Source organism: Penaeus monodon, chromosome 37, assembly GCF_015228065.2.
Source record: "Penaeus monodon isolate SGIC_2016 chromosome 37, NSTDA_Pmon_1, whole genome shotgun sequence".
NCBI classification, from domain to species: domain Eukaryota; kingdom Metazoa; phylum Arthropoda; class Malacostraca; order Decapoda; family Penaeidae; genus Penaeus; species Penaeus monodon.
This window is the reverse complement of record NC_051422.1, coordinates 9,853,934-9,866,433: the sequence shown is the minus strand read 5'-3', so window position 1 is coordinate 9,866,433 and position 12,500 is coordinate 9,853,934. Positions and strand designations below refer to the sequence as shown.

General features: G+C 34.1%; 2 protein-coding genes across 3 annotated transcripts in view; one reads left to right on the top strand and one right to left on the bottom strand.

Annotated features, from left to right (window-relative positions):
* Positions 1 to 8,963, top strand: part of LOC119596412 (dnaJ homolog subfamily C member 11-like) — a 15,118-nt gene extending 6,155 nt beyond the window's left edge. The window contains exons 9-14 of one of the 2 annotated variants that reach the window (XM_037945658.1): positions 427 to 618; positions 849 to 956; positions 1,415 to 1,550; positions 2,409 to 2,538; positions 5,542 to 5,591; positions 8,298 to 8,951. In XM_037945658.1, coding sequence (XP_037801586.1) covers positions 427 to 618; positions 849 to 956; positions 1,415 to 1,550; positions 2,409 to 2,538; positions 5,542 to 5,561 — 586 coding nt within the window. In that variant the 3' untranslated portion in view covers positions 5,562 to 5,591; positions 8,298 to 8,951. Of the gene's footprint in view, positions 1 to 426; positions 619 to 848; positions 957 to 1,414; positions 1,551 to 2,408; positions 2,539 to 5,541; positions 5,592 to 8,297 lie in introns of both variants that reach the window. The other variant, XM_037945657.1, reaches the window with a different exon arrangement.
* The window catches only part of LOC119596410 (ectopic P granules protein 5 homolog), a gene marked incomplete at its 5' end in the record, with an annotated part of 26,826 nt that continues 21,990 nt past the window's right edge, over positions 7,665 to 12,500 (bottom strand). Inside the window, 3 exon segments of the mRNA XM_037945656.1 lie at positions 7,665 to 10,004; positions 10,644 to 10,764; positions 11,514 to 11,813. Of these exon segments, the coding sequence (XP_037801584.1) occupies positions 9,765 to 10,004; positions 10,644 to 10,764; positions 11,514 to 11,813 (661 nt within the window).

Genomic DNA, 12,500 nt, shown 5'->3' with positions numbered 1-12,500 from the left:
CTTTCCTCACCCCACACTGAACCACATGCTGTGGATTGCAGCTCCGCAAGTCAAAAGTTAAAAGTCCAGGAAATATACATTTACACCACTCTCTATGTTTTGGCTGCAGCATATATGATTTTTTAAAGAAATGAGGCTAAAAAGAGGCTCGAAATCTACTTATAATTTGGCTATACTCCTTAATGGCTGCATTCAGGACCTAACAAATGAATAGTTGTTTAGTGCACACAAGATAGAGCAGGTTTCAGCCATGGGACACTACACTTTCACATGGGATTTAGGCCTGTTTTGCCATGACATGATGAGACATATCTGTTGTGTTATCAATTTTTGACACAATGAAACAAATATGAATTTACTGAACTTGTACATTTATGGTTTTTATTGATAAAAAAAAGGTTTACCATCTGTCTCCTGTACTTCCAGACTTCATCGTGCATCACAGACATATGGAATGACAATTTTACTGTGTGAGGAGATTCTACCAGCACCTATTATGTATGGAACTATGGTGCCACTGGTCAGTTGGTTGGCAGTGCAGAAGCTTGTGATTCAACCATACCTTCGGCAGCGGAAACAGACAGAGCTCCAGAAGCAGAGAGAAAATAATAAAAGCAGGTATGTTACTGTTTGGTTTGGACTATAGTGGTCTTGCACATACAGATTCTTGTTTAAAGCACAATAGTTTTTTCTGTTTGAATGAAACAGTAGTTTTCTATGATGCATGTAGATGTGTATTTATATCAGTAATTTTTATTCATATATTTATTTCTGTTTTATACTGTATAACATCCATCATATTTAATATTAATATAAAGAAAGCTAATTTCGTCACTGGTCCCTGGTAGACTGTTAGAGAAACGACGTGAAGCCAAGGCAGCAGTAGACCTCATGCGAGAGACAGTCAAGAGAATCGTGGACCAAGAAGAGGCTCGCAAGGGCCTTGTAATCCTGCAGTTAGTATTCTCTTTTCTTTCACATAGATGTTCATATCAAATATCCATATCAAATGCAAAGTCTGTATTGAATGATGTCTTTTTTATTGAATATTGTTTTATAGAAAGAGAGAGTTTTATTTTTTATATATATATGTATATATATATGTACAGACATACATTTATATATTATATGTATATATATATATATATATATATATATATATATATATATATATATATATATATGTGTATACATGCTAGTAGAGTGGTTGACATTCATTGATGTATGTATCTATTTGCAGATTTCTGATTATTTTCTTTTTTTCTTGTTTGTTATATGAAAAAAAAATCTATGTCATTTAATTATCATTAACATTATAAGGCAGTAATATTTACAATATCTGTTTAAAAAATTATTGTCACAATGTCTCAGAAGGTAGTTGTTCACAGATAATGATGCTAAGCTTTTTTTACAGGGCATTGTATGGGCAGCTTGTTATTGAGGGTACACAGCAGGATGAATGTGAAATGTCGGAAGAGATTGTAGATGTCACCATTCCACTGCAGTGTTTGGTGAAGGATTCAAAGCTTATTCTCCAAGAGTCATCCAAGGTTGGTCTTTTCTAAATATGTAATGTATGTGTATGTGTCTTCTTAGTTTTATTAAAGGAAGTGGTTTGTTCTTCCAAAGTGCATATCATACTTATATACATCCTTTTGGTTTGATTACAGAAAGTATGTCTTACATATTGGAAATCCATTATTCCATTATTCATTTGAATGTTTATTTATTCATTTTTATTTTTTTATTTTATTTGTAAAGTGGGGTGAGAATAGGCCTTCATTAGTGTGTGTAACTTTGCATGTGGGCTATTGTTTGGCTTGTGGTAGTGTGCACAAAATGTTATTTAAGTGACTGGGTCATAGACACATTATGTGATAAGATGTTCTTGTTGTCTGTGCTTATTCACCATAAAATGATAAGAATGTAGCTTGTGTATATCTTTTTAAGTAGATATTAAAAGTGCCTTGATTTTTTTGTTTAGGTAATAGAAAATGTAAATTTTCATAAAGTTACTGTTAAAGTCTGAAATGATTAGTTTAGGGAAATCAGTTGTAGAAAAAAAATTTCTTTGGTCTCAGTTCTGAAGCAGATGTGCTTTTGTTAGCCACCTGTTATAATGCTTTACTTTTTAGACTTACATAGACCTGGCTAAAATCACATATAATATTTTTCATGCCATCTACCCAGTTTTGCAATTATTTGACAAATTCATCATGCTGGTTGCTAACCTTAATAAACCATCATTGTAATTGGTCATGAAACATTGAAAATAGGGCACTGAAACTACTCAGTCCCATTGAAAGCCAATAGCAACTTCTATGCATCATGGTGGGTAATATTGGGTTAAAAGAATTTATCCTTAAGTACCTGAAATTATTTGCTAATTTAAATTTTCTTGCCTACAGTGTTCGTTACCAGGCTTTTATGATCCATGTCCAGGAGAAGACAAGAACCTGAGGGTTAGATACCTGTTCCATGCTGTTACTCATGAAGTTACCATCAAGGACACAGAATCATTGAGGATACCCAAACAATGTAAGAGACATTTTTCATTTTATGATTCAACAATCTTTGCTTTAAGAAAATTTAAGTGTATTTAACCCATTGCCGACGGGTGGCATGTACGCAAATGCCATGGCATGGCGGGACCATCTGCCGGGGGCATGTACGGACATGGTGTATCTATGAACATGCCATGAGTTTTTTTTTTTGTTACAATCACGGCAAAAGATTATTTTTCTGCCACTGAAAGTGTGATTAAGTCGGTTTTAACACTTTCTCATTTTTACCATGCAACAACAACAAAAAAAAAAACACAACAAACCGACGATTTCAACTCCATGATGCCACACACTGCTTATTTTATTCGGACTATAGACCGAATAATGATCAACTATGGAGTCTATATAACAACAAAAGTATCCTTCAGTCTCGATTTATCAGAAGTATGGCAAGTAGAGACTTTAGAAAGAAAACTGAAAATACAACATATCTTCGTAGTATCACGAAGAAACGGAATGGGATGCTGGTATTTGGCATGAGTGGTCGCACATGATCGGGCGACGATATAAGCCCCCGGCAGCGAGTCCCGGGCCTCTATGAATACTACCTGTCAGAAATGGGTTAATTGCTGAGCTGTACATTCACACATAACATAATTGGATCAGATTGAAGTGGTAGGTAGAATTACTATAGATTGAGCGGAATGTGAGACACTATAGCTGAGTTATCCACCCTACTAGCATTGTTGTCAGAAAACCTCTAAGTTAAATTTGCCTTGCTTCTTTGATAAAGCATACAAACAAACACAAGCAAATATTAAAAAAATAAATGTGATTGAACACAAATGACTTTTTGCATTATTAGTTTATTACTAGTTCTTGTTTGTGTAGCTAGAAAGTCGTGTAAAGTTGATTAAAAAGGGTTGCAAGGCCTTGCTGCCTTTTGGAGGCAGAATCAAGAATTATTTACAATGCTAGTACAGAAAGTATAAGAGCTAGTCACTAGCTAGTATGTTTCTATTCACCAGTGCTTAGCCACAAGCACCCATAATTAGTTGGCCTGCATGAGAATTGATAATTTAATTTTTATTTTGAAGATTGTATTGTGCATTCTGCTTGGTAGTGTAGAGCATTAGGGTATGTTAAATAGGATGTTCCATAAAAAGAAGAAGAAGAAGAAGAAGAAAAAACTGAATATCAGGCAATCTAAATAATAGTTAGAATATCTAGGCCTGTTAATAATAGTCAGAGTAAGAGGTAGGAGGCTCATAAGTTCTGCATTTTGTAACTTAGATATTTATATTGCTATTCAAATGAGGGACTTGAGTAAGCCTTGCATGCTTCCACATTACCAAAATTGGGTTGCAGTCAGTGAGGTATGTGTTTATATATGTATGCATATATATATATATATATATATATATATATATATATATATATATATATATATATATATATATATATATATATATAATATAATGTACACAGGTACATGCACACACAGACATGCACACACTCACAATCACAGGCATAGGGACATGACACATGTACATACATATGAGACATGCACATGACATATGTACACACGCACACGCACACGCACACGCACACACACCACACATATACATACACACACACACACACACACACACACACACACACACACACACACACACACACACACACACACACACACACACACACACACACACCACACACACACATGCACACACACACCACACACATGCACACACACACCACACACATGCACACACACACCACACACATGCACACACACACCACACACACACATACACCACACACACACACACACACACACACACACACACACACACACACACACACACACACACACACACACACACACACACACACACCACACACATACACACCACTAATAAATAAATTTATTGCATGTCATTAATAAAATAAAACCACAATATTTAGCCCAACTACAACAAAATCCAAAATTACTAAGGTATTTTATATTTACTAAAGAAGTTAGTAATTCGATAACACTATATTATTGTTTTGTTTTGAATTCTTCATGTTATCAGATACCTGTTTTCTGTCCAAAAGTCTCCTGCTGTCTTGCATTCACTTTTTTGGCTGATTGCACATATGTATAAATATGACATGAGTAAGTTCTGTATAAATGACCAGCAATTTTTTCAGCTCATGCTGCATGGTCATGAGAAAGATGCCAAAACAATTGAATGATATGGGAAACTGGTCATGGGGATGTAACTTCCAGTTACATTACTGTATTAATAGTAATAGTAATAGCAAAACTATTTATGTTATATAGGTGTAACAAGTGAGTTGCTTGATATGTAGGTGATTTACAAGGCTTGAATTTCAAACATGATTTCTTTAAGAAGGAATTTTGGGTGTAGTTGTGGTTGATAGGTTGGCTGAAGTCAGAATGGCAGAAGTAGAAATGAGATGGGAAGATGAGGGACAACCAGAGCCCCTACTCAGAACCTGGGTGATCTCAGAAGCCCCTACATGTTAATGTATTTAAATGGTTTCTTTCTTTCACATGATACAAGAGTATATTTTATCATATGTAGTGAGGAATTTTGATGACCTGTATTGTCATAAAGCACTTTCAACTTTTTAGGCTTTATGCAAGCTGCTTAGCCAGCTCCCTCTCTTTTTCTCTCATTTTTTATATCAGACCATAGAAGTTACATTATTGCCGAAGAAACTAATTGATGATAGTTGCCTTTGCAATTATCATAAACATTTGGCAACACATTCTCTCTTTTGATCTGAATTTATGTTCTTTGATTTGCATGGATACATACACATATATTATTATTATCTAAAGTGGACCAGTTTATGAGTTAGTTATATAATTAGCTTGAAAGTAAAAGATTTAATCAAGCATGATATGAAGAAATACTTCTCCTAGTGAAGGTGAGTCTAGCAGACATGCAGAAAGTGATGATTCAACTACCATATGCTTATAACAATTGTCTTCTAACTGAATATAACTATTATTGTCCATCAGATCACCACGAAGGATTCTGACCTGCTTCAGATATCCAAACTTAAATTAAGGTAAAGCATTCCCCCCATTGCCTGTGGGCTCATGGCTTGGGACGTGTGTGTACCTTAGAAGCAACACTGTGCTGGAGAAACTGTGTCAAAACCTTTCGTTCAGAATTTTTTATTTTTCTTACATAATTTTTGGGTCAGTTTTTAATTATTAAAACACTTAAAGAAGTATATATATATATATTATTATGATTCCCAACTTACACTCAGCAGACTGATGTTTTTGTTGAAAATGTCTGTAGAGTGCAACATTTTTATCAGGCTTGGTAACATCACACACATTAATTGGTTAGGTTGAACTTCTGAAGCATCAATACTCTGAAGAAAATAGTTTCATTTATACACTCCTTCTCTGTCTGTGTATGTTAGGTTTTAGATCGAAATCAGTAGAAGAGAAGTTTCAATTTGTAAAATACAAAATTCTAACATTTTTAAAGATGAAAGGTATGGACCCAAGTGTCATCTCCTTTGTGACTAATATATACTTTTTTCTTTTCGTTTTCTTGTAGCAGCCAAAGCCTGTGTGTGCAATGAACCATTTTCTTAGACTTGTGTAATGAAAGATCTAATTTTTGTGGAATGTAGCAGGTTTTATTCCAGTATTTTCTTCCTTTCCTTCTTCTTGGCTTTTATTTAATTCTCTAGTGCAGTGGTTCTTATTTTTCCTAGTTTCTTAGTCCTGTGTATGATGTGCCATCCCCAATCCTTCAAGTGCATTATCATCTCCATATCCATTTTAACCCCTTGTCCATGGGGTGGCACCTACTATGATACCATGGGTGGCATCCCTACAGATGTGGCTCATACAGATATAATCTTCTGGCGGACTGCACGGCCGCTGAAAAAGCCCATGCAGATTGGGTTAACCTGTTGATGCCGGAAATTTGCACTGTCCACCATGGTTCTATTTTATTTATTTATTAATTTACTTACACTGTGATGGCTCCACAAGACTTTTGTTATCAAGGATTCAATTACTAGGCTTACTTGATCTTATCTGTGTACCACATTCATTGAATTTGTCAAAACCTTTTTATTTCTATTATTATTCTTATCATTATTATAATAATGAAGTAATAATAGTAATAAAAATATATTTTCCTGTGTGCTGGACCAGGTTATGCATTATATCAGTATTGCTGAAACATAATCACCTACTTAAACTCTTAAACCAGTATCTGCTGGGCCACGCCTATAGCTGTCATAACAAACCGACTCATCATGCTGGGTATAGCTATAGGCGTCGTGATGCACTAGAGCACGTCAGGTGGAAAGTTCCACTACATGCCATTTGGACTCTTGTGCCAAATGGCAGGACTGTTGCCATAGGTCACCAGAGTCAGTGACACCGAGAGATTTCTGATACTGTCTTTGAGGGGTTAAGTGCTTAGTCACTTCTTTCTTATGGAAAAAAAGGGGAAAAAGAAAATAATAGTGGATGGTGCATGACAGGGGCTCCCAGCATTATTAGATTATAAAAAGTCAAGTTAGCAATGTTAGTTTTTTCCAGGTGAATTGAATATCTGTACATTTAGTGAGCACCTCATGCATCGAGATAAAAAGAAAGAAAAATGCTGGATTTTGGGAACCACTGCTCTAGTATTTATTTATTTGAATGCATTGTATTTACATAACTCTCAACAAATGTCTTGTGCAAAACTAAAAATCAACAAGTGAATATTACTAACCCTCTGGCTGCTTTTGACTTACATTGTAAAAAAGAAAGTACTTATTGCTACTTGAAATCACTATATCATTTAGTGTAGGTGATGTCAGGGTTTGCATAATCATAGAACATTTATTGATTAGTTAAAGCTCAAATTACCAGAAAGAAATGTATAAATAATCATTCTCAATCATATTTAATTGTCTTTCATTTGGGGTACAATGCTTGCTTTTTTTTTCTTTATTTCTTGACCCCACATTCATACTTATGACATAATCAGAATGTTGTATGTATAAATGCAGAAACTGATGTACATGGTTTACAGTTTTAAATAATACACTATTATATTATGTCACTCAAAATTTGTAGGCAAGGCTAATTTTTGTGGAAAAAAAAAAAAAAACTAAATCTGTATTTAAAATGTTTTATTGTTTTGTTTTGATCACTTCTTTTTTGTAGTTGAAAAATAGTAGTTTGTTAGTGCATGAACAGACATGATAGGACTAATTTACTAAATCTCATCTTTGCCATCTTCATTTTTGCAGTTTTCATAATTCTGGAAAAAATACAAGCTAATGGTCATTGGAATGCTGTGGGGAAGACAGTTTTATTGTTACAGCAAAATTATTTATTGGTGGTTGAATGAGCATATATTGGCCAGAGCCTAAGCTAAATTATAAAATAAAGTCCTGTGTGTAGTGATACTGTTTTGCTGCTGCATCAGAAGAAAGATAAATAAACAAGTAGACTGAATACAAATAATCTGATTGAATAATGCAGATAATTTGTGTTATGTAAAATGAAATATAATCATAGTGCTGGCAGTAACCTTGTTACTTTTGCACTACAGATGAGGATGAGGGTGGGATGATGTTATATGAGTAGTCTGTCTTGAGTTTGATGTTCTTGAAGTTGATCAGTTGAAGGACTGACCATTGAAATTAATAACCTGAGCTTATGCAAGTGATGTGCTGGACCAGGTAATATGCATTTTGTTCAGTATAGCTGAAAAATAATCACCTAATAATATTTTTTCATTCCAGCTCATCGCTTGGAGACGTAACCAAGAGAACTGCCCCCCCTCCAACTTGTATATATGTAATGTCCACTGCCCTTGTTCTGCATGTATATACTGTAACTCGAGACTATGTGTTCTGTTATCCTTGAAGATTTTTAAAGTTATATATGGTTGTATGAATATTGAAAATATGTATATTTAGTTAATATAATTGATAGGACAAGAAAGCACAAATGTTGCAAAGAAATGTAATTGACAGCTCAATTAATGTGCTTTGACAGTCAGGAACCTGGTGTGATTATGCAGTGGCCATACCAATGTGAGTTATATTTTAATGAATTGCTCATAGTCTGTGTAACAGTAATATACCATTTTGTAAATTTGAACTTTTATCTACTCTGCAGTGGCATTTGCTTCCACGTCATGTCCCTATAAAATAAGTGTTTAGTATTGCCCAAATACTAAGCAGCTAATTTATGGACATTCCGAACCAGTTTCCAAATAGATGTGTGAGAAATCGGGTCTCAGATCAGCTCCATGGCTTTCAGGCTGAATCTGCAAGAAGGGAACCAAATTGGCTGTCCTAAATGGGGCTCAAGGAGATTTTCAGCTCATTAGTTTCTATACATGTACTGTATATTTCATCTTGGATCATGAAAATAAAATATGGACTAGAGTACATTACTTGAAATGACTTGTCTCATTAACCTATTCATTACAATAAAAATGTTTTAATTTAAGAACTTTGTATATTGATGTTCCTCTAAAATTTTACCAAACAAATCAATTAAATATAAAAGTATCTATTTATACTTCATTTCAGAGCAGCTCCAAATTTGATTAATTAACTCAATGCTGCCAGGTAGTTTCCCAATATGAAAGCCCTCCCTCCCAGGCTGTATTCGTAGTGGCCTAGGCCCTGCCACTGGGCGATCATGTCGGCACCATAACGTGCACGGCATGATGTTACATACCCCCAGAAAATGGGACTGGCACACCATGGCACGTTTACACATGCCACATAGATTTTAGTCCAGGCATGCCAGGTATGTACATGCCACCCGGTGGCAAAGGTTTGATAACATATTTTTATTTTATAAATGAAATATCTAATGTTTATAGAAAGGACCTGTATCTCTTGTATTTTAGGGTCTTTCCATAAATATTCAACTTTAAAAGGAACACATGACTACAAGAATGCACACTGTAGAAAAAATCACATATAAACTGCTCTTACTTTTACATATTGCAAATGTCATACATAAACCAGCTTTCATTTGACACCTTTATGGCTATCACAGGCTAATTTAATTGAAACTCTGGCACAGAACAATACTTTTTCATATATATACAGAAAAGAAAGAAAGAAAAGGTAAAATTGCACTAAACCAACTTACACCACACACTGCTTGCAGTATACACTAATCCTTTTGCTACCTGACATTCAAAACATGCAAAACAGTGGTGCAACTTAAGATTATTCAATCCTACACTACTCATCATCAGGAGGTGGAGGTGGAGCTGATGCACTGGTGGAGGAGACAGAGGGGCACATCATTGCCTCTGGTGGAAAGTGTTGTGAGGAGTGTGCTGCCTGAAGTGGCCCACCTGTGGCTCTGTTTTTAGCTGTTGTGGTGAGGTGGTGAAGTAATGGATGTGGAATCAGGTCTGTCACAAGCTCTGCCAGAAGGGTGGTCACATCCGATATACAGTGTGTTGGGTCCTCTACAAACTGTAAGAAAATTAGATTCCATTACAATGAAATGGGATAATTTTAAAGTAAGAAAATAAGAAGCTGAAATTTATATTTTTAGAATAACAACATGAATACTGTGGTTATTAAAGAATACAAATCTGGATAAATAAATAGTTCATCTGAATTCACAAACATCTTTTAAAAATCTTTCTATATCACAAATAACTGAGTGTCATACTGAATAAATTTAGTGCTAAATAATTAATCCTCTCAAGGTGTGTGTATCCAGATTAGTGTCCTGTGAAGAAGACAATTTTTGCTCAGCAGCCAGCTGGAGAGAAAGAGTCTGCTGTGCCATTATGTAAATTGTGACAAAATGTATTAGAAACTTCTTGTGGCAACAGGCTTAATAATACTGTTCTATCAAATACATTAACCTAAATTAGATGTTCACTGTAGTATTTTTTTAATGAAATGTATCTACATACAGATACCTGACTTTCCCCTTTTATTTTATTTTTTCTCATGGTATTTATACTGATGCTGTTATTATTATTATAATTATTACACTGTTATCAACAATACTAACAGCAATATAAATAAAATCAAATATTTCCAAAAATCAAGGAAAAGGGTAAACAGTGATTAAAAAAAAAAAAAAAATCTATACATTACCTGTATGGCTTTTGTCAGAGAATGGCTTACTCCAGCATAAGTTGCATTTGCAGTAAGGCCCCTCAGTTGTTCTAAAGTGCACCGATCATTCTTGATGCTGTCTTGCGTTTCATCTATGTCACTGCAGATGAAAAAGTAGTGTCAGGCTCAAAAGAGACATTCTACTTAGTTTTTATGGAAATACTACCATAACCCAAAAGGTTGCCACTTATGCAGATCATTATGACACCCCATTCACCAAGGGCAGATTTTTCTATATAGTTTATACACTTGACATTTTTCTGATCCTGATGTGTAGGACCCCAAGTTTTTGGAAAATATTGAACGGATACCACTCTACCACACGTTCTTTTGTACTTTAGATCAGGTGGGTGAGTATGAATGTTTCTACACGAGAGAATGTATTTTTCATGCTAAATATCAATAATTTATCAAACAATTGAGTCTAAAAATTGCCTAGGAACTGCTAGCACAAAGTGATGGGCATGTGGGAATGGGTGGCCAAAGGGACTAGAGGGCATGACTTTCTATACCAGAAAATGTCATGAGTTGATACCAAAGTCAAAATACAAAGTTTAAGAAAGGTGGGGTAGGTGGGTGTGCTACAATGCGTGGCTAAGAGAAAAGACTGAGAGATAGAGTGTTGGATGGTTAGTGTGTGTGGGGGAAGAAGCTTCCTATGGCTTCCCTGGATTTTATACTTGCCAAATCATCACTGGATACTCATGATGGAGACCAAAAGTACATAATCTGCCCATCAAAGCACCCCAAAAAATTTTGTTCTCTGTAGATTTTGCTCTCTAGATGCCACTCATCTTTTAGATGTTAATTAACTGCTGGAAAATCTATCTATCCAAACAAAAGTCCTACCTGTGGGTGTGAAGAGGATGGGTGCGGAAAACTCCTTCCTTTGGCATCTGTAGGTTCAAGAATGTGCTGAGTGCACGGCAAATCAGACGAATGGCAAGGGAAAGAGGGGATTGTCTTCCAAGGCCTATAGCTGCTAGGATGCCTGTGGTGCTTCGGTCCTCAGCCCAAAGTGCCAGATGGGAGATGAAGTTACGGCAATGTTGCCAGAGGGCAATGGTGTTATCCTTTTCCTTTACTAAATGTACAATGAGATTGAGGATTTCACTCAATAACAGGATGAGCTCCAATTCAGTTGTTTCACTGTTAGGAAGAAATTGCAGTATATCATGTTACAAAGTTTTGTACATAATTTTAAGTATTTTAAGTTAATGAAACATTAAGATAGATTTAACACATCGGGGAAATGTAAATAACTTGAAAATACAAAGCCTTTTGAAATGTAAAACAATCAGTGAACACAAAATATATTTATATGTAAATCTCCATGTGTTTAGCATTATATCATAACAAAGATATCCATCCCTATATATATATATATATATATATATATATATATATATATAGACATATATATATATACATATATAGATATACATATATATATATACATATATATATATACATATTATATACATATCATATATACTATACATATAATATATATAATATATATATATCATATTATATATACATATATATATATACATATATATAGAGACATATATATATATACATATATATATATACATATATATATATAAAATATATATATAGATATATATATATACATAAGACATATATATATATACAATATATAATACATATAGATTTAAAAAAAAAAAAAAACGATATATCATATTCAAAACAAAAATATATACATATATATATATACAATTATACTAATATATAAACCCATATATATATATACAATAATATATATTATACATAGTAAAAAAAAAAAAATATATATACATATATAAATATATA